General features: G+C 31.5%; 1 protein-coding gene across 6 annotated transcripts in view; it reads right to left on the bottom strand.

Moving 5' to 3' along the window:
* LOC124430048 (axin) overlaps nt 1-22,659 on the bottom strand; it is a 24,671-nt gene extending 2,012 nt beyond the window's left edge. The window contains exons 1-9 of one of the 6 annotated variants that reach the window (XM_046976066.1): nt 21,897-22,659; nt 5,131-5,400; nt 4,232-4,436; nt 3,449-3,604; nt 2,525-3,332; nt 1,936-2,100; nt 1,117-1,784; nt 658-968; nt 157-455 (exon numbers count right to left, since the gene is read on the bottom strand). In XM_046976066.1, the coding sequence (XP_046832022.1) occupies nt 157-455; nt 658-968; nt 1,117-1,784; nt 1,936-2,100; nt 2,525-3,332; nt 3,449-3,533 (2,336 nt within the window). In that variant the 5' untranslated portion in view covers nt 3,534-3,604; nt 4,232-4,436; nt 5,131-5,400; nt 21,897-22,659. Of the gene's footprint in view, nt 1-156; nt 456-657; nt 969-1,116; nt 1,785-1,935; nt 2,101-2,524; nt 3,333-3,448; nt 3,605-4,231; nt 4,437-5,130; nt 5,401-21,885 lie in introns of all 6 variants that reach the window. The other 5 variants (XM_046976064.1, XM_046976065.1, XM_046976063.1 and 2 more) reach the window with 5 other exon arrangements.
* Nucleotides 22,660-22,796: the final 137 nt, after the last annotated feature.

Raw genomic sequence — 22,796 nt, 5'->3', positions numbered from 1 at the left:
CATTATGCACGTGAGATGTGTATTTCAATTTTATTATAATAATATTTATATATGATAAAGTTTTTTTCTTTTCTTCTCTCTCTTTCTCTCTCTCTCTTTTTATCTGTTTTTTTTTACAAATCCAATATGAACTTTAATTGTTTATAATGTACGTACCGATAACTGCCCTTTTTCGGAAGGTATTCCTTAAACTGTTTTAGCGTGACGTTACGACCAGGAATTTTGGTTCGATAAGGGAATTGCTCGTCACAGAAACTGAACACAACGGTGGTGAAATCTCCAGCATCTTGTCTAGTCTTTTTTAACGTAGATTGATTCGATTGATTGCAACACTGGCTCTGTACAGTAGGATCATGTGCTTGTTTTGATGTACTTGCATGTCGTTGTTTGCAACAACCGCGTACCCTTTCTTCCTCCGCTAACAACCTTCTTCGAGCTTCTTCTAACTGAGTTGCCTGTTTTTATATGTATATATATATATATATATATATTTATATGTATATATATATATATATAAATATATTTTATATAAAAGTATAAAATAAGTCATAAGTTTTATAAACAAGTCAAAAATACAAGCTTTTTTTTAGAATCAACAACTTTCTAATAGTTTTGTTACTATAAAAATAACACGATAACACTTCAATAATACTGTACCGTATGTGGTTGTGGTAGGGGAGGCATTCCAGGATCCGCAACAAATGGTTGCGCAGGTACACCCCAACTTTCCCTACTTGTTCGTTCCAAGGAACCACTTCTAGATCCGTATTTTTTGCCATGCCGGCTATGCTTAATATCCGCTTTCTTATCTGTCTCCTTCAACCACGATAATAGACGAGTATCTTTGCACACATTCAACGGTGGAACATCGCTTACAACGCTCACACCACTGTCCGTTAACTCTGTCATTGATTTCTTTGTAGAGGATCTTCTTGTCATATCTAATCTTCTAAATCTTTGATCATGAGCTACAACATGTTGAGATAATTTCTGATGTAGCGGAATAGAATTAATAGAAACGGACAAAGTAGAATGATCAGATAGATATAAAAATGTTATAAATTAGAAAAGGAATCGTTAATTTTTGACAGACATGTTAATAAAACAGTTACACACCTTGAAGATAAAGATCCTGTTTATGGAGGGAATCTGCATAATCGGATGGAACGGATTTTGATTTAGGAAAGTAACCAAATTCATGAACAAGCTCACTACCTTCTGGAAAGTCGTGAATATTCCCACTGTCTGCTGAGAAAGTAGAAAATACGTCCTTTTCTTTCCTTTGTTTGTACGATCTTGGGTAACTATGCATGGGACGCCTTCTTTCAGGTGAATGCGTTCTAGGTGATAAAAGACCAGGAGATCTGGAAGGTGTTAAATCCGACCAAACTCTTGACACGTGCTGATCTAAAATCGCCTGATCACTATCTTCGTCTGTTGATAATTTTTCTCTTAGAGCATCAGCAAGTGCTTTAGGAGCACTATTACTAGGTAAGGCTTCCGTGGAAGTATCTATACTAAGTAATTCGCTTTCTTGTAGATGACGATCAAGTTTTTCTTGTGTTTCTCTCTCTCGTTTGACGCTTTCTAATCTTTCTATAAGAACCTGCGCAAACTCTTCTGGCTTCAAAGGTTGCGTGAGATCTCGTGGTACCCGTTGTGTTCGAGGTATGATGACATGATGTGCCATTGGATCGCGATTTAAATTGGCTAATTCCTTCATTCCTCTAGATTGTCTTGAATATTGTTTTTTACTACGTTGTCTGCCCATCGACATTCCATCGCTGAGAACATAATAAACGAAAGGTATTTTATTATAACTATTATTAGCTTTATCGTACGCTTCATCGTATGTAAACGTGAAAAATTAATACGTTTTTTCCTTTTTTCTTGTTTCTTTTTTTTTTCGCATGCAAGATAAAGTAACAAACTTACACAGATGAATCGGTGATAGATATATTGTCTGATTCAGTTCGTGCATCACTGCTTAAGCTTTGGAGTTCTGAATCTTGTCTGGACACTGGGTTGTAGGAAGAGTATTGTGTGTGCAGTCTGGGTACGAGCATATGATACGGACTAGCTCCATGTTGCAAATAAATGCTTTAACGTCACGCAAAAACAGCAAACAAAACGAAAAGAAAAAGTATAAATGAAATTAAATAACAGAAAACCAAAAATAATTTTCGCAAATTAAATTATAAATGAAAATTTGAAGTAAAACGATATTAAAATGCGAGCGTGCTTTACATTCAAATATAAGGTATAGCGCGTTTTATAAAAAATTTATTTTTGTGTGAATTTAATTGACACATTATCTATGATTAAAATATACTTTATGTTATATGTTATATTTAATATTAAATTGATCTTAATTATTCAATAAAAATTCCACACAAGCTTAAATATATTAATAAAACTCAAGCATTCACACAAGTTTATTTTATAGTGTTGTAAGTAAAGAACTATCAAAGCTACAAAATAAAAAAGCCAATACTCATGTAGTATGATATATTAACTTATTTACCCAGCACACGCTTCTGGCTTAGGCCGCACATCCATTGCTCTAGTCTGTTGAGTAGCTATCAACACATCTTTGGTTAGCCTTAGCTCGCTTCTCAATTCTCCAGGCGTCTCGCTCGCTGAATGCGAGCTGTGTACAGAGGTAACAAATTCACTGTCCTCGTGTACAGTAGGTAGCAAGCTTGGTCCACAGGAAACAGACATTTCTCGACTAGAACCAGAGCTTGGGCATCCACCAGAGTCTGGATTTTGGCAAGACTGTACATATTGAAGATACATTTCTGATCGAAGGAAGTTTGGATACGTAGTCTCATTGATGAGACGTTCCACTTCTAATTGTACAGCATCAAAAACTTTCTCATCTACTCTGCCTTCTTTTACACGACGATTAGCCTCTTTTCTTACATCTTCTGGTATGGCTAGCTGAGACTTGAGAAAAAATTTTCTGTAAATAAGCTTAACCAACTGGTTAATTCTATCTGGATCGCTTTGTTCTTTGAGGCCTTCACAGGCAAACCAAAAATTAAGCGGATTCGCATGTGGTTTGCCTTCTTGATCCAGGTACTTTCTAAACAGTTCCAGACCAACCGAATCCTGCAGTAAGGAATGCAGGTTCCTGGCCCACCGTAAACAAGGAGGAGACGAGTCACACTCCATAGTGGTGGTTCCGCAGCAACCTTCTGGCTCAAAACCCAATGGTGCAGAAGCATCGCAAGAACCCAATGCTGTTGGTGTTGCTAAAGAAGAACGTCTAGGGGTCAGAGCTGGACTCTGTGGACGGAACCTACTTACATGGCCTCCTGTTTCCTCCCCTATATTAATAAATTCATTTAAATCTATAATATGTACACGTATTATCAAATTCATTCTTGATATAAGTAAAAATAAAAAAAATATATATATATATATATATTTATAAAACTCTTACCAGGCACTGGTGGCCTTGGAGAGTTTTCATTGAAGCAACGTGATTCGTTTTGCCGAGATCCACTCATCCTATCTGTTGTAGCCATCACGTACTATTTTATTATCTAAGATTAATTGTGGCCCACGGCGTCTCTTAGTGGACATGATTATTCCAAATCTGTAAAAATAAAATAGTATTAACATAAAATCTGTAATTGTATATACTACTGCAATCTATTGTACAATGTAACATATAATATATAAATTAAATAAAAAATGATAAATATAAAAATATAAACAAATTAAAAAATTATATGATGATTAGTATTAACACTAAATCTGCAATAGTATATATTCTACCAGTTTACAATATAATATGAAATATAATATGAAAACTAAGTAAAAAATGATAAATATAAAAATCCAGATAAAATAAAAACGGTATTATAGAGTATTATTAAATATAATTTATATATTCAATTATGATAAACAATGTAAGCAAAATCATTATTGTAATGACATAGAAAATGTTCAAGTATTTTTATTTGGGAAGCATTATATTATAAATATAAGCTTTTTTTTATAGTAACATATATAACAATAATAACATATTGTATATAAATAGTAATTATGTTAATTATATTAATAAAAATTTAATAATAATCACTGTTAATCAAAAATTAAACAAAAGAGATGAAGATAGTATATCATTTCAGCTCTGCGTAATACAAATAGGACCAAGTATGACTGCTCGCATAGATTTCATAACTTATATTTTCAATGACGATAAGGCCTCAATACTTGCAAACAAAGAACCAGAGCCTGGGACATGGTTAGTGGATCGATTGAGCTCTGTGGTGAGTCATACAAATTCTATATCCCACCAAGATTTTCTGTCCTAAAGAAGTATGGGAGGAAAGCTCCTGTATATATGCCCATAGTCTACCTTCTAGCAGTCTGCGCATCAAGAACCACCACTCCGCATACCCCTCTATTGGACTGCGCACCATCTTTGTGTAGTATTGATCGACAAAAATTATAATGCAATCTATTGAATTACCAGGATCTACCTCAGAAATATCATGATATATCAAAGAACTGTTTATTATACTTATCGAATAAAGATCCAGTAAACTGGAAAACTATTACTAAAGTTATGAGGGTATCGAACTAGACCGAAGGAACAAAAGGTCTTAAGGGCTAAACTTTTGTTGCGAAGAGCCATAGAAATTTGATTCCTCATAGACTAAATTTTAGGTCTAATATATTAGGTCTAATACATTTTATCTTGAAAACTTAGCACACCTTATACAATAAAATTATGAAAAAAAAAATAACGTACTTCTATTATGTTTCAAAAATTTTGATAAATTTATGATTCTAATCATTATATATAATTATAATAAAAACATAATGATGTTTATAAGGTTATGTATACTTTTAATATATAATTACTATAAAATAACAATAGTAGTAGTATGAATATCAACATATAAGTGAATATCTACATACAATTTCAGACCGCTATATTTACTTATTTTTTTTAGTTTCTCTATCATTTAAAGCAGTGAACCATGATGAATGGGAAAATGTAAACTCAAATTCTATGAAAGAGGAAGTATGAAATGAAAAGCTGTCATAATGAATCATCTCACTCCGCTGCACTTTTACCTGAGTCAAGGGATGGTAAAAAAGCTTACGTACCATTTTGTCGGCTACCCTCTGTAGGCAGGCTTGAAATATACACAAGCTTAATAGGATCCGTTATAAGTTTGGTATAAGATCTATTATAAATTGTTGTCTAATAAAATGCTTGTTCTATCCTTCATATGATATCATCGATAGCACTGCTCGCAGTAAACTGAGCTATGGCAGCTTCCTGGCCAGGACTGACGCAGCATCAATAGAAGGGGGTTGGAATAGGTAGGCAGTATATAGAATCCTGACAGACTGAGAGCTGCGCAGACTAGAAATCTATACTCAAAGAAATAATTGGAACGGTCTAAAGTATACTATGAATTGCTCTCAAAATCTATATAACAGATATATGGAATGTTTTTCTTCATAGGTACATTATATAATATAAGAATAATAATACTTTTTTGGATGCGTACAATGAAATAGATATATTACATTTCTTCTTCGATAACTGTAAATGCACCATCTCTCAGAACTTTAACTCTTATGACATAAAACATTAAAATACTTAAAGTATTTCATTCATTATAATCAAGGTTTAATAAATTATAAATTGGCACTTATTTAATAATAAAATAGTTTTTCAAATATATGATATATAATTCATTATATCATAATAAATTATATATATATATATACATATATATAAAAAAAATTATAATAATAGTGATTTATTCAATTTTAAACATTTCAGGCTAAGTTTCTTTTTATCAACAGGTATATATTATAAATTACTATGATAAAAAAAGAAAAAAAAATATATAAAAAAATATATAAAAAAATATATAAAATGAAACTTTTCTAATTCAATAATCTTAAACACAATTGATTAAAAACAAAAATAAAATACACGTTGCACTATTAAGTTTTTAAAAAATCAATTATTCTTTTAACTTTATAAATAACTAATTACGACATAAAATTATATTATTTATCTTGATAACTTATCAAAATGTTTAATTATGAAAATCGATAATATTCAACTATAAAACGATGAATTTGTTTCATTCATTCTTTTCTTCCGATATATCAAATTAACCAAACCACACAAATTTTGATCGATAGATGTCGCGAATATATGTGACAACTTAACCGAAGATCATTAGATACAAAGTTTTCAAATTTAAATGGCCTTTAAAGCGTGAAAATAATGATTTTAATTTACAGCTTAAGCGCTTCCACAGGCTCCACCCTCACTTTTAATTTTGCTTAATGATGTCTGTCGGTGTAATTATTTTACCGGCGGCACCGTAAGATATAATTATACGCCGGCGAACACGCTCGATGTAGAAAACTCGTTGATAAAAGTCGATGCACTAGATAAGTTCTCCTTCACACGTAGATAAGAATCATTACATTTTAAAATCTTTAACTACTAGTAATTATCGACTATACATATATACATACATATATACATACATATGTATATACGTAATATATACATACATATATACATGCATATACGTACATATATATATATATATATATATATTCGTTATACAATAAAACATATTGAATGATACTTATTAATGATTCAACAATCTAATCAAAATTCCTAACCTATATATGTATACAAAATTTCTATGATCTTACTAGATATGTATTTATCTAATTCTACGTTTTATATAAATATCAATCTCTAGTTCATCCTCGTGCATTACTTTTGTCTTTTTTTCTTTTTGTCTGACATCCTCCTCTCTTCCACCCTTTACAATGCTCAACACTTTTCTTCCTTTTTCTGTCGATTTTTTTTAATCCCGGAAAAGAAATACTTGAAGCATGCGAGAAAGATTTTCCGATATTGAGATCTTTTGAAGCGTATAAGGAAGTTGAATCCATGAAAGTATCGATGTCATTCATTCGGAAACATTTCTCGGTTTTCTCTATACTACTAGAGAACGATATTAAAATGAACGCATGACCGATCTGAAGGACAAACGGGGATAACCTTGATAACGCGACAAACGATAAAGCGGTAAAGTTTAAATGTTCCTTTGTAAGGTACAACTTCTTTCATTTTTTATATGGCTATAAGCACGCACATAAAAATATTTTTTATAATTCCATTGAAAACAGTATTACATCAGGAGGGTAGATGTCGATAAAAAAAAAAAAAAAAAAAAAAGAAAAAAAAAGAAGAAAGCGCATACGGCAATAAAGAAGGGAAAAGAATAAATAAATCAATTAGGACACTTTAATCTCTTGTAAAAATGAAAAATGGAAAAAAAAAGAAACCACACAATGGCGGATCGTATATCGTCTTTTAAACTAGCAGTTCTATCGGCATTATCATCACGTAAGAAGATTTCACAATGAAATCATCTTTTTCGTCCGATCCAAAGCGAAGGGAGATAAAAGAGAATGACCGGATACACTTTGGACGATCTCTTTAACAATCATCAAAATGTCTTATTCGCAAGATCTTGAAATATAATTTCATTAAGAATAAAATATGAAGGAAAGACATTTCAAAAGAAAGAAATATCAAGAAGACGAACTTCCGATTCCGATTTCCAATGTTGAGGTAAAGAGATCCCAGTAAGGTAAAGACGAAAAGAAAGAGGAGAAAACATATTTTGAATGAGTGCGTTATTTAGGAATTACAATTATTTCTCTGCATGCGTGTACCGCGCGCGTGTGTGTTGTGTACATGTGCGTACACGTATGTGTGTGCGTGTGCGTGTGTGTGTGAAAGCAAAGAAAAAAAAAAGCACACCGCAATGTTTACGAGGATAGTCCTTACGTTCACCGAGCTGAATCGCGTCGAGCTGCGTTGTGGAAGGGAAGCAAGTCTCTCTTTCTTTCTTTCTTTCTTTCTCTCTTTCTCTCTCTCTCTCTCTCTCTCTCTCGCTCTTACTCTTTCTCTTTCTCTCTCGACGCTCCAGAGACTCGACGAGCTTGAGGAAAGAGAGAGAAACAGGTAAGAAGAGAAAGAGAAACAGAAGAGGGAGACGGAGCGAGAAAGAACGAGAGAAAACGAGAGAGAGAGAAGAAAAAAAGAAATGGATAAAAAGAGGGTCGGGGAAGACGTAGGTTGCCCGGGCGGCTGCTGGCTGGCGGCATCGCTTGATGTACGTCGGGTCCGTAATTACAGGTTTTCGGAACGCTTCGCTCAGCCAAGCCATGCTGCTCGAAAGTCAGGCCCCTTCTTTCGCTGCTCGACATATCGGGTGTTTCAAACGTACGACGACGCTTTCGAATTTATCTTTTACAACGTCCATGAAAATATATCTTCGATCATCTTTATGATTTATTTATTTCTTTATTTTTATTACTATTTTCATTTATTACATACACATACATACATATGTATATATATATATATATATGTATATATATTTCTTAACTCTTCGTTAGATCAAAATCGTTAATAATATATAGGTTATGTTTAGATTTCGATCTACGTATGGTACGCATGTGCGTGTATATATATATATATATATATATATATATATATATATATATATTTCAAGAGATAATTCGAATAATTTTTTAATACGTTTATTAGATTACTTTCTCAATGATCGTTTCGATAACTTCGCGACAGATGTTAATAATATTTTGGTAAAAAATATGGGTTGGAGGAGGGGAGGAAAAAAGAAACAAAGAAATAAAAATTTGCAGATTAAATTTAACGAACATTTGATCGATCGTATAAAATTCTTCGAACGAAAGAATACATATACTTAGGTACGTACGTACATATGTATATATATATATATATATGTATGTATGTATGTATATGTATATGTAATCTTTTCCTTCAGAATAAAGTTCGTATAGCTTTGCTCTCCCACATGAAAAAGACGTGTCGGCGATATTCGTTTGTCACATATATACAGTGACCCATTGAAAAGAGTGATAATATTAAAGAATAGCTATTGTCCTATTCAAAGAATGAATGAACGATATATACATATGTATATATCATTCAATGAACGAAATATACATGTATATATATGTATATGAGAGACATGCTGCACATGCAGCATAAATGCATGCATATACGCACGTACGCGCGCGCGCACGCCCACATACATTTTCACACATCACGTTCGATTCGCTCTATTGAAAATTTTGAAAATGACACTGATTACAGGTACAACAGGAAAATGTACACGAGTTAGATGATAAAGATATGTCCGACTAAGATAGAATTGGAACGAATTACATAAGGCGCTTTGCTTGTCCACATTCTGTGGAACGTTACATTTCCAAGAAGGACACGCAGTACGTGCAGGTAAGATTTTCTTCGCCTGTCGAAATGTCAGTGAATACAAAAGCGAAGAGGAGGATAGCGAGTACTTGAATGCGACCGGTCCGGCTATCGTTAAAAAGGAAAAAAAAAAAAAAAAGAAAAAGAAAAAGAAAAGGGGGGGAGAAAAGAGGGGTAAGAGGATAGATAGATAGATAGATGGATAGATAGATAGATAGATAGACGATCATCTTAGAATAATACGATTAATCTATTATACTTAACCAACCGCAGCTCGAAGAATATTTTCGAAAGTCAAATCCTGTAGTTTCTCTTTATCCCCGATGATGATATAAAAGGATTACGACTTTCTTTTTTTTTTTTTTGTTTTTCTTTCCTCTTTGTCAAAAGCAAGATATCGAAAAATAATAATAAACGAATCTTCTAATTTCTTTGGTATGTAATTTCAATTAGGAAAAATAAAACGGTAAAACTTCTTTAAGAACATTTAACCTAAGGCTTATAGAAACGAAAGAAACCCACGCGCGGCTCACGATCGATTTAACCCTTTCAGAGTGTTTCCGCCACCATCGACAGAACCCGGACCTTTCTTTTCAAAGCAGACTTCTTGCCCGTCCCTCCCGCTCCACACCCCCCTCTCTCTCCTCATTTACCTTCAAGTATTTGGTACTGCTTACCACCGCACATCTGCCAGAAGTGCATGAAAGTTCTGTACTTTCATGTTTGGAGTACACGAATGATAGTAAGCAACTTCAATTAATATATGTATCTATATACGTATGTACATATGTATATATGTAACTTTAAAGTATGTATGGCAACGTAGAACTCTATATACCTGCCTATTTATATACTTTTTAAAAAGCTTTATTTTCACGTAATCACTCCTTCCCCCCTCCCCCAACCACCGTCATCCCTCCCTCTTTTTCTAGAAGTTTCATTTATCTCAAAATTACATTTTGAAACGTTTAATATATAGTATGTACTAAGTATTAATACATATATTTCCCATCATCCTTCTATACATATATTTTTCATTTTGAATCGATCTCTTTCTTCTAGAATTTCTTTTACCCTCGAGAAGAAAGAAACAACGAACGTGTTTTAAAAGAAGACGACAAAACTCGATTTGTGAAAGGAACGCAGGTTTACTTAGCGCGACCTTGAGCTGATTTACAAAATCAGAGATGGATCAAAAAAAAAAAAAAATGAAATGATCTAATGCGACACTTGGATATCTATTATCATCAATTTATATATATATATATATATATATATATATATATATATATATATATATATCATGAATGATCACTTATACGATGTTTTTAAAATATTACGAAAAGGTTATTAAACGCACACAAATTACATTATACAAATTATATGTAAATTATTCGTTAGTATGATTATGTTTCATTAATCTTCATTACGAACACGGAAAAATTTTCTTCGTATAGTCGATGTTCTCATTGACAAATAAAGATATTAAAACTAATTTATTAAAAGAACATTCTATTTGTAATATAACATTGATCACTGAAAATATTAAAGAACTTAAAAAATTAAATTGAATACGTACAGAAAAAACAAAGGCACTCATTTCTTATCGTCATTTGTTTATATGCCCTCCAAGGCAAATTTAGATTTATTTTTCACACATATATATATATGTATATAAATAATCCTCAAATCGTGATTAACACAAATAACGTTTTATCGTTATGTTCCAATAATAGATAAAGACGAAAAGAGAATAAAACACTGGTATGTCACACACGCGTAAAGAAGAACGAAAACAGACTGGGGGCTGCTACCGGTTTTACGGAAACGTTCCAGTTACCGCCACGACATCGTTGGAGGTAAGCGTTCGTTGGTGGTATATCAGGAACATTTTCCCAACTACAGGCATTGAAGTCTCCACACATCGACGTACGGTCGAGCGATCTCGATGATGATACCACTGTTCCGTATCATCGTTCGCGAAGAATTAGAAATACTTCTTGGATATTCTCTTTCGTTTTCTCTATTGTATTACACGTTATTGTTTTTCTAGATATATGTATATATATATATATATATCCATCAATGCCATCAGTTTAGTCTTTCACATAGAATAAAAAAAAGAAAGTAAACAAATAATTAGAGGATGATCATACGATGATCGTTGGATTACGATGAAAATCCTTCGAAGATTTCACACTAGTACGATTTTATCAATCGGGATTTGATAATATCGAAAACACGATGATAAAAGTATTTAAAGAATGAACGATTCACTTGTACGTAATACATGTTCGATGTAAGCCGTCATAGGAAAAAAAAAAAAAGAAAAATAAAAAGAGAAAGAAAATGAAAGATAAATAGAGAGATAGAAAGAGAGAGAGAGAGAGAAAGAGAGAGAGAGGGAGAGAGAAAGAAGAGAAAGAAAGGGAGAGAGGATCTCAGCACCCTGCACAATACGAAGAACACGGCAAGACTGAAACTATGGTGATCGTATGGCCGAGAAGGGAGAGCCAACGTCAGCCCCCTATACCCCATACCCTGTACCACAGAGAGACCGTTTCTTCCTTCTTACTCTCTTCCTCTTTCTCCTTTCATCTCTTTCCTACCCACCTTTCTTCTTCCTGGTCTGTCGTCGCTACGTTTCTCTCTCTTTCTCTCTCTCTCTCTCTCTCTCTTTTTCTTTCTCCCTACTTTCTGTGACACCCTCTCCCGCCGCCTTTTCTTCTTCTCTTCTGTCGACAAGGTAGGACAAAAAGGTGATATAGGGTTCAGGTATAAGGGCAAATTCTAAAGAGTAGTTGGTCGTCGTCATCGTCGTTGTCCACGCTCGAAACCCGAGATTTTTCTCGGACGTGCCGCTTTAGCGATGATCTGGTCCATCCTTGTATCTCTTTATGACACAAACTTTAATCTCCCTTTATTTACCGCTCCGCAACACACTTGCTCCTTACCTACCACCAAAACACCCCATCCATGCACGCACGCACGCACGCACGCATACCTTTCTCCCTCACGCATTTTTCCAAATTTCTCAAAACAATTTTCATTAATTATGATTATTTATCGAGATTTTTCATTTTAAATTTTCTAAGGACCTTTTGTTTTTATCTTCAACTTTTCTTTCTAAAGATCATTCTTATATATATACTCGCGCGCGCGCGCGAACGTATGATAGATGAACGAAAGAACGAAAGAAACGCTAATTCATAAATGAATAGTCGTGTAGTTTGTCGTAGTTTATTCGAAGAATAAATGAACGGAGTAGAAAAATTATAGTAAGTAGTAACAGGGTCTCTCTCTCTCTCTCTCTCTCTCTCTCTCTCCATATTTCGCTGTTACGTCATGATACCGAAATAGAATGAATTCTCGTTTCTCAAGGTGGTCGGTAGGAGAACCTTGAGAAAAAGCACTCGAGACTCTCTCAGTTGGAGAGGGGTTGAGAACGATAATAATAGTAGTATTATATCCTAGATTTCTGTACAAACACGCTGAGCTTAGGGGAAGGGTCAGAGGTGGACACGCTGGTGGTCATGGTGATGGTGATGGTAATGGTGGTAGTGAAGCTGGGAGAGGTAGAGGAGTAGAGGGGAGAAAGCAAAGATTACGAAAGAACAATAAGTGCGCGTAAAGAAACGAAGACTTAATGGTGCGTTTACACGTACTCAATAGAGACAGCCGGTGTGCGTAGACGGGGTGGGATATAAGGAGGGAGCCGGTCGAGACGAGAAAGCGAGGGAGGGTTAGCCGAAGAGAGGAAGGAGGAAATGTTCCTTTGATCTTGCCGCCGCACGCGATATTACGCGCGCGCACGAACAAACGCACGCACGTCGATGTTTGCATGTGAAGAAAGCGCACCGGCATATACCAAACCGATATACATCGCCGATTTAATACATCTCCTTTTTCTTCTTTTTCTTTTTATTCCTCTTCGTTCTTTATTCTTATCTTTCGTTTACTTTACCTCTCCGAGATCAACAACTCATTCTCACCCTTTCGATGGATACGCAATAATTATATTGTAAAAAAATATAGAAAATAAAAAAAATAAAAAAATAAAAAATAAATAAATAGTTGAAAAGTTACTAGTGCAAGTTAATAGTGCAATTTTGTTCTAAAGTAATCGAACTGTTTTATAGTAATGTCATTTGTCCAACGATAAGTTGGAACGATTGATCGATCTTTCTCACACGTAATTTATCTTTCTCAAAATTACGAACAAGATTAATCTTTCACAGAATTTCGTCTTAGACACGTGATAATTATATCGTAAAATAAAATAATGATTTAAAATTATTAAAATAAACATTTTTGTTTGAACGATTTTATACGCTTATTCTATCCTCTATATAATGTCGTCTGTTAATGGCGATGATGCAACAATTTTTTTTTCTTTTTCACATTCTCGACAGATACATTAATAATTTATTGTATTATAAAACAAAATGGTTTTATGTTACTAATGCAATTTTGTTTTTGATCAGAAATCGCGCATTTTATAATGTTATCTGTTAGTAGTAATATAATCAATTTAAATGATTCAACGTGATTGATTGATAATACACACATATACACATATACACATACATACACCTTCTGGTTATTAGTAGTAGCTTCATACATAATACTTTTATATATAATTGATAATAATTGCTTTCAAATTTCAAATAATAATAAATAAAATGATCTTCTATTGTCAAATTTTATCTAGAAAGATCAAGTTTAATAATAATAATAATAATAATAATAATAATAATAATAATAATAATAATAATAATAATAATAATAATAATAATAATAATAATAATAAATGCTTTTTCAGTAAACTTCTTTCGTTTAATTATTTGTAAACAATTGTACATAATGCATGCAAGAAATTTCTAAAAAAAAAAAAGAAAGAAAAAAAAAACAGAAAAAAATCCAAAGAAATTATATACATTTCTTGAACTTTTTTTTTTTTTAAACACACTTTATAATTTATAAACATTATAAACAAATAGTCTTGCAAACCACTTAATATGAATTATTAATTGTATAGACAAATTATTACAACTCAATTATGAATATCAATAAATCTTATTACACTTACTCTTTGACCAATAGAATTAACACTTCGATGACTACGTTCATCACTATTTTAATCCCCTTAACGTCTTAACATTTACTGTAAACTTTTTAAAAAGCAACTTGTATAATATTTTACATTGCAAAATTAAACTGTATATTAATTGTACAATTTCTAAAAAATAAATACGAAGGAAATATTAAAAAGATATTTCTTTTCGTTTCTTTTTTTTTTTTTTTCTTTTTCATGTTATCGTCTAAAAATATAAAAATAATATTGAATTTTATAAATCTTAATATGTCATTATAAAAATTTTAATATTCATTAAAAATGACGTTTCTCGTTGCAACTTCTCATAGAAAAGGAGCACGTGATGATATTGATAATACATTAAAACGACTCTTAGTACAAAATTTGCAAGGATACATCGAAAACTAAATTATTACATCATGATAATTTAGTTAATTTTATTTTTTTCTTATTTTTTATTTTTTTTCTTTCTTGCTTTTTCTCTTTTAAATGAATTTTCGTTTTATTCAATTTTAACGCCTATTTCTTCTTTACTTTCTTATGTTTTTTCTTTCTTTCATTGAATCCCTGAATCGCATTAATTCTGTATAACAAAATATAGTTTGGAAGCTTAGCATTATAAAACAGTCTTTTTAAAAATTAAAAAAGAATTAAGATTTAATCCTTTGATGCATAATTCATGTTTACAAATTAAAATAAAAAAAGGAATTATATTAATCATTAAGTAAATATTAAATTGTAAATAATGGACAAATTATATTATAATTTATTTTTTCAAAACGAAATTTAATGAAGAACCAATTTGTATAATATTTTATATTGCAAATTAAATTATATATTAAACATTAATATGTTCTAATTTTGCGATTTACACATACGTTTAAGGATTAACTTCCATCCCTTTTTTTCTTTAATTTATTGGAAATTTTTCATTTTTAGAATTTTTCCATTTTTTGGATTAGATGATACCTGTCATCAGATCACATATAAAGATGAAAATAAATTCGAAAATCGGTTAGTTAAGTATCTTAACACCGAACACATTCAGTACGCTTAAACTAGAATAAACTTATTCGACTCCAAGTCTAAAGTATTTTCCAAATCTTTATTTAAACCTACGACGACAAGCGAAACCGTCGCGTAACAAATTGGTGACAGCGGTTGAGATTTTGTGAAAATTTAGTTGTTCTTAGGAACAGCATCGAGAACATTTCTTCAGTTGAGATAGAAGATTAAAATCTCAAGAATAAAAAGTGTTACACTGACATAGTAAGCGTTTTAACTTGATGTTAAACTTACTTACAACTGGAAAGTATTATTTACAACTATGTAAGAAATAAAAAAATAATATTCAAATAAATTTAAGTAAAAATTAGAAGTAAATTATAAATATCACGAGAACATTTAATTTAATAAGTTTCTAAAAACTAATTAATAATAATAATAATAATAATAATAATAATAATAATAATAATAATATATATATGTAATATTATATAAAAAATAATATATTACATATATAAATCACAACTTACACAGGATTTCAAAGGAAAAAAATGTATCTATAGAATCTTTCATCATTGTTCTCCAAGTAATGTTATTTGCTATTAACACTGATAAATATAATAGTTTCATTAAATTAATAACAAGCCCAAAAGCTAAAAAGAAAACCACAATGTACTTAGTTCAAACAAATTCTATGATTAGATTGATTTTTATTTAATAAAGTAATGTAGAAAGTTTTACTATAAATAAATATAAATGTATGTGGTATTGTATAATATATAGTTCTAATGTATATTTATATATGTATATGTATATTTATAAATATAAATATAAATGTATATCAACAAATAATGCAATTTTTAGTATTTTGTATTTAAATAAGGCAATAATATTTAAGTAAAAAACATTAGTATAATAAAAACAGTATAGTATTGAGATGGTTATTTTAGATTTAAATAAACAACAATATAACATTTTTAATTGAAAATTCCAACATTACTTATTAGTCAACTCAATATAATTTTACTATATTATTATTGTTTATTTAAATGATAACGTTGTTTTTCATAAATATAAAATAATTAGTATTCTTAAATTATACTTGTTAATCAATATTATGGTGAAAGCAATACCCTGCTAATACTAAAAGAATCAACAAGAGCATATGTTTGTATGTATATGTGTATGTGAACAAGGATAATACATGTGTATTATTATTTATCATATAATAAAAGATTTATGAACGTTTAACTAAATATTAAAACGGGCTATTAAAAATAACTTTACAATGACTTCATAGGAGAAAAAAAAAGATTTAAAAAATAAAAAGGTTTTATAGCTACAAAATTAATATATAAAGATTTTATAATATTTTATTAGTTGTACTTATTATTAATATAAGATAATTATACTAGTATAAGTAATATTATAACTTTCGCATTATATGTACTGTTTGTAAACACGAAAAAGAAAAAAATATATTAGATGTAAACGATTAAGAGTCTTACAATTGAGAAAAACAAACCCTAAGAGCCTAACTCATATTACAGAAAGTCAATGAATTCGATTTATTATTTTTTAGCAGTTTAACAAATTAAAAGAAAGTGTTAATTTGTTAAAACAATTTTTAAGAACAAAAGATAACGTTCTAATAGTGTAATTGGAATCATTGGTATGTCAATTTATCTATTGAAAGTGTATTTTAACTATTTAAGAGAAAATGTTCTCATAATTGCGTCGAATTACTTCCTGATAGAAATGAACAGGATAAATGATTGTGTGTGTGTTTATGTTAATTGTATTATGTTAATTAGCATGAAACATAACATTATAATATTAGATTTGCTGATATTAAGTAATATCAGTATTTTCAAAATATTAAAAATAAAATCAGACTTGTAAGATTGTAATGGGTTATAATTATTAAAACACGTAAAAAAAATAGCCAAAAAAAATATCACAAAAAAAGAGTTTTTTTTTTTTTCTTTTTTACACTAAGAGACTTCATACGAGCGAAATGATAATTTCAAAGTCCAAAGACTTTAATAGTACTTTTGTAAGGATTCATACGAGATCATGAACAGAGCCAGCCCAATCATTTGAATCTAATTTTGAAAAATAAAAAAAAAATTAAAAAAAAAAAAAAAAAAAATGAAAATATAGGGGAATAAATAAAGTTATTATCCATCGCAGGTGGATACAAATTTGTTACAATCTATCATAACTTTTTTCTTGATAAAAACATAGAAGAGAATACTAATTATAATATTTTTTTTAAATTAGATTACTTCTTATTTAAAAATATACTTCCAATCTTCTAATTATTGATTTCTAAATTTCTAATTATTATTAGGTTGTCCGGAAAGTTCGTGCCGATTTTGTCATTACTCCATCTACCAAACATCAAACTTTCCGGACAACCCTATAATTGATCATAGCTTGATCTTATTAATCTAATCTTCTAATTTATATTCTAATTATTAATTTCTTCTAATTGTAATGTCACGAAAGAAATTTTATTAAAACAATTATATAGAAATAAAGAATATTTATATAAGAATGATTGTTTACAATTTTTTTTTATTATTGAAGAAACAAGATGTATTATACCATATTCTTAGCAATTAAATTAAAAACAAATTTTTTATTTTATTTTATTTTTTTTTTAAGAAATCTAAATTTTCGAATTATCAAATTAACTGTTCCTTTTTGTGTTCTTTTCTTTAATTTTTTTTTTTTCTTAATAGAAAAGAAGAGTTAACGATGACAATTATAAAGTAGTGTAAATATATAGTTTATAGTAATATATATATATATATATATATTAATTGGCATTGGGCATTCATTGATATCTATAATCAATCGAAGTAATCGAGAGTTTTATACAGTTAGTATATCAGTACATGGAAAAATATATACGGTGGACGCTCATCATTTATAATAGTTCTTACAAAATTATGAATTAAAAATATAACTTCATTCAGAATTTTTCAAAGTTTTCCAATTAAAATGTTATTGAATAATCGCATTCATTGGACTTATATTGCTTATAGAAAAATTTGATTAAAAAAGAAAAAGAAAAAAAAAAAAAAATGACTAGTATTTTAGTACAATACATGTACTGCCGAAGCAACTATTAAAAACCAAGTGTGTGTGTTACTGTATTATATCATTCAATACAAAGCTTGATGTTTCTCGATAAAAAAAATAATTAAATGTTATTAGTATTTTAATATATGCACTGTCGAAATAAGTAAAAAAAAAAAAAAAAGTTACTAAATAACCACGTCCTATTTTATTTATGAAGAGGTTTCATTTTTTTCGATTAAGAAAAAAAATAAATAAATAAATAAACAAATAAAAATAAATAATAATAACAATAAGGTCGAATTGATTGTTTCGAATGGTTGTAACCTTTTCTATATAGCTATAAAATATTTAATTTTGAAGAAATATTAAAATGTTACTCCAAAAATTGATTGATTTCGTAAGAAAACGGACGAGGGAATACTTTGAAGATCTGAAACCGGTAAGTATCGAGAGATCATGGCGATACCCAACGGATCAGTAAGTGCGCGAGTAAACGAGGGTGTGACAAAAAAGACGGGTAACGAAGAGGAATCGGCTCAGGAACATCAACTGAAACTTCAAAGGACTCCTTTGATGCTTTCCGCCCCGACGTTACTATTCCCAGATGTCGATGAGCCCGTATTACTATACTATATCTTAGAAATGCACCAACATTCTAAAATACGTATTGCATTGTACGATCAAACCAGTTCCTGTTAGTTATAACATAGGCTATATAATAACCTTAAAAAAAAAAAAAAAAAAAAAAAAACAAAAAAAAAACAAAAAAAAACAAAAAAAAACAACAAAAAAAAAGAAAAGAAAAGAAAAAAAAAATGTATCTATTTCTATCGTAACATTCGCTTTAACTATTCACGAGGGAATAAAGGAAATAATGCGAAAAAGAAGAAAGATTTGAAATAGATAAAATTAATCGTATTTTGATTCAGATATCATAAAAAAATTATAAGTATCATTTTTTTTTTTTATATATAAATTAAATATGATTTATATCAATCGAGATCTCGATCTTTCTTCTCAATAATATTTTCAAATTACAAAAAAAAAAAAAAAAAAAAAAAAAAAAAAGAGAAAAAAGAAAAAGCGCGCGAATATATTAGGAATAGATTGTTTTAATAGCTCGTTGAACAAAAAGTAAGGTTAAGTTAACGGGAATTAAGTTAGGTCCTACTACCATACGCGGTATAGTAACTTATATACTCTTTCGCTCCCATACACAAACAGAGAAGGGGGTTGAATAATTACAAGTAGTAAAAGGGGTGACTACCGTTTTCTTTCTGCTCAATTACTTTCGCTTAACGAATACGGTTAGAATTTACGATTCGATACAAATAATTTGTACAGAAATTTATTATTAGTATTTCGAATCTATTATATGAATTATTTATTTCCCTCTTTAAAATGGAAATAAATTAAGTAATCATGTTCGGATCGATGACGATCTTACGATTAAATCTTACCATTTGATTTTGACTAGTGTTAAGCACGTTACCGATTTGGTAGCTCGTGAACCTAAAATAATCTTCTTTTAAATTATCTAAAGGCAGACTGTGTTCTTAGAAACGGCAAGTCTCTCCTACATGACAAAGTGGCGCGGTAAATGCAGCATGTCGCTGCTGCCTTCGCGTAGAAACCATCCTGAGGAACGAGAGAGAAAGAGAAAGAAAGAGAGAGAAAGAGAGAGAGAGAGAGAGAGCGAGAGAAAGAGAGAGAGAAGCCTCGTACTTCTAACGAAACAATCATCGTTGCTTTAAATAAAACTACCGCTGCATTCGAGGTCTCCATCGTTTTACAATCATCGTTCCTATCACCGTCGCCACTACACACGTTCTCACAAACAAAACACTCGACGTATTTCGGTTTTATTGGAAATTCTTTTCAGATGAATACTGGCTAAAGCTCAACGAACGCAACATACCACCTTAAGGATTATTACAATCGATGCGAAAACAAAAGTAATTTCTCTTCAAATTTATTTGTATAAATGAAAAATAATCTTTTCTAAGGTACTATCACCCATGTTAGAATAGTAATGATTGGACATTAATAATATCTTACTATATCTGTCTACATTTTGTAATGAATATCTTTTAAATATTATATATTTTTCTAGAAGTTTGGAATAGAAGTCTTCACTTACTTCCAAAAGTATATACAAAAATATAAGTTTTAGTTTATGAGAACTCTTTACCCTTTTTATAATTCAAGTATTGCTAAGTGTTCCAGCAAGTTAATTTTATAAATACTTAAAAGTAAATAAATAAACAAGTAGAAAAACGAAGAAATTCATTTGATCATTCGATCATCACTAATATCTTAAAGTCAATGATTAATTTCATTAACGATTCAACAATAATATCTGATGTATAATACTTAAGATTATGAAATCTATTTTGATATGTCATCTATTTAATTAATTAGAATTATTAGGATACAAATTTACATTCTTTAAGTATGGTTGTTCTAATATATCTAACTATGTTTTTAATTATACATTGAAATAAAACATACAAAGATTGTACGGTAAGAATCAAGATTATTTGTGCATAAATATAATTTTTGTAACTTTGAAAAAAAACTTTTTTATTTCCCTTGAATATATATTTGTAAAACATTTATAGAGTTGCTATCAATCAAAACATCATAGCAACCACATGACAACGTGTTTTTCTACAGGGAGAGAGAAAGAGAGAGAAAGAAAGAATGATAGGAGAGAGTAGACAGGAGAGAGAGAAGAAGAAAGAGGAAGGAGAGTACAGTTGACCCATGCTTCTTCTACAAACTGACTTCATCCCCTTTTTGTCTAAAGTATTACTTTGTGCTTCTTCCCCTTATTCTTATGCCCCGTGGGCAAAATGCAAACTGCAGAAGCAGCATCAGAAAGAGAGAGAGAGAGAGAGAGAGAGAGAGAGAGAGAGAGAGAGAGAGAGAGAGAGAGAGAGTGAGAGAACACCAACAGAAGTGGCAGAGAGGAGAGAGGTAAAGGCATGGACAAAGCTAGACGCGTAAACATAATGAGAAAAAGAGAGAAAAAGATCATAAGGACATAGTGGAGTATATCATGATCGTCACCCTTACCTTGATTTCAGCGCGTCAAAGGATCGTTATACACGAATAATGAGAGAGAGAAAGAAAGAGAAAGAAAGATAGAGAGAGAGAGAGAGAGAGAGAGAGAGAGAGAGAGAGAGAGAATAAAATAAAACAAAACACCGAAATGTATTTGAAATGGAAAGCGGGCCCTCTTGTAAGATGATAAAAAGGCGCGCGATAATATGGGGGAAGGAAGAGTGGGAGGCGGGGGTTGTCTTACGAATAGTCAAATAAAATGATTTAAAACGTACAACGGGAAACGTACATGTGACTTACTGTTTTTGTAAACGGTAGAGGTCGTGTTTACCAATGCCACGACGGCGATGCGTTTCTTCGATCAAACTGGAGGAAGAGGAGGTCCATCCTTTGAAGGGTCAACTCGAGCCCGAGCGACGATTCGAGCGGTTGCGCTTGCACATCGCGTTTGGCACTTTCTCTTTCTCGTCGGCCTCTTTCTTTCCTCTTTTTCCTTTCTTTTTCTCTTTTCTTTTTTCTTTTTTTCCTTTACTGTCGGAACGTTGACGATTTGCTTATAAGCTTCACGATACACAAGCCATGCACGCACGCACGCACGCACGCACTCTCACGCACGCACGCACCACACACAACGCCGACTCGTCGCACCAAACGGGAATCCTCGTAATAAGCACATACACGAGACGAGAAATTAAAGGAGTGGGGTATATGTGAGTAGTACGCGTGATCTCGAGACGGTGAATACGCTTCTTCACCGACAGACAGGACGGCGATTACAGACGTACGCAGATTTCGTGAGAGAATCGTCGGATTTTGACGATAATTGAAAATGTGACGACGGCGACGACGGCGACGACGACGACGACGACGACGGCGACGGCGACGACGACGACGACGGCGACGGCCACAATAACGGCAGCGGCAACGACGACGGCGACGACGACGACGGCGGCGGCGACGACGACGACGACGACGACGACGGCGACGGCGACGACGACGGCGGCGGCGACGACGACGACGTCTAAGCCATAGACGGCTTGGCTCGTGGGCACGTCTCGGCCGCCATCGAGTACTGACACGAGTGCGCTAGTGCCGCGCTCTGGCGGATCGCGTCGTCGATCAGAATCAACGGACGCAACCAATCAAATCTTCCTTCGAATTTTCACTTTTTCATTCTACATCTCTGCGATTATCGTATTC

The sequence above is a fragment of the Vespa crabro genome, chromosome 17, assembly GCF_910589235.1.
Source record: "Vespa crabro chromosome 17, iyVesCrab1.2, whole genome shotgun sequence".
In the NCBI taxonomy this organism is placed as follows: domain Eukaryota; kingdom Metazoa; phylum Arthropoda; class Insecta; order Hymenoptera; family Vespidae; genus Vespa; species Vespa crabro.
Note: the sequence above shows the minus strand (reverse complement) of the source record. Positions and strands in the feature narration are given on the sequence as shown.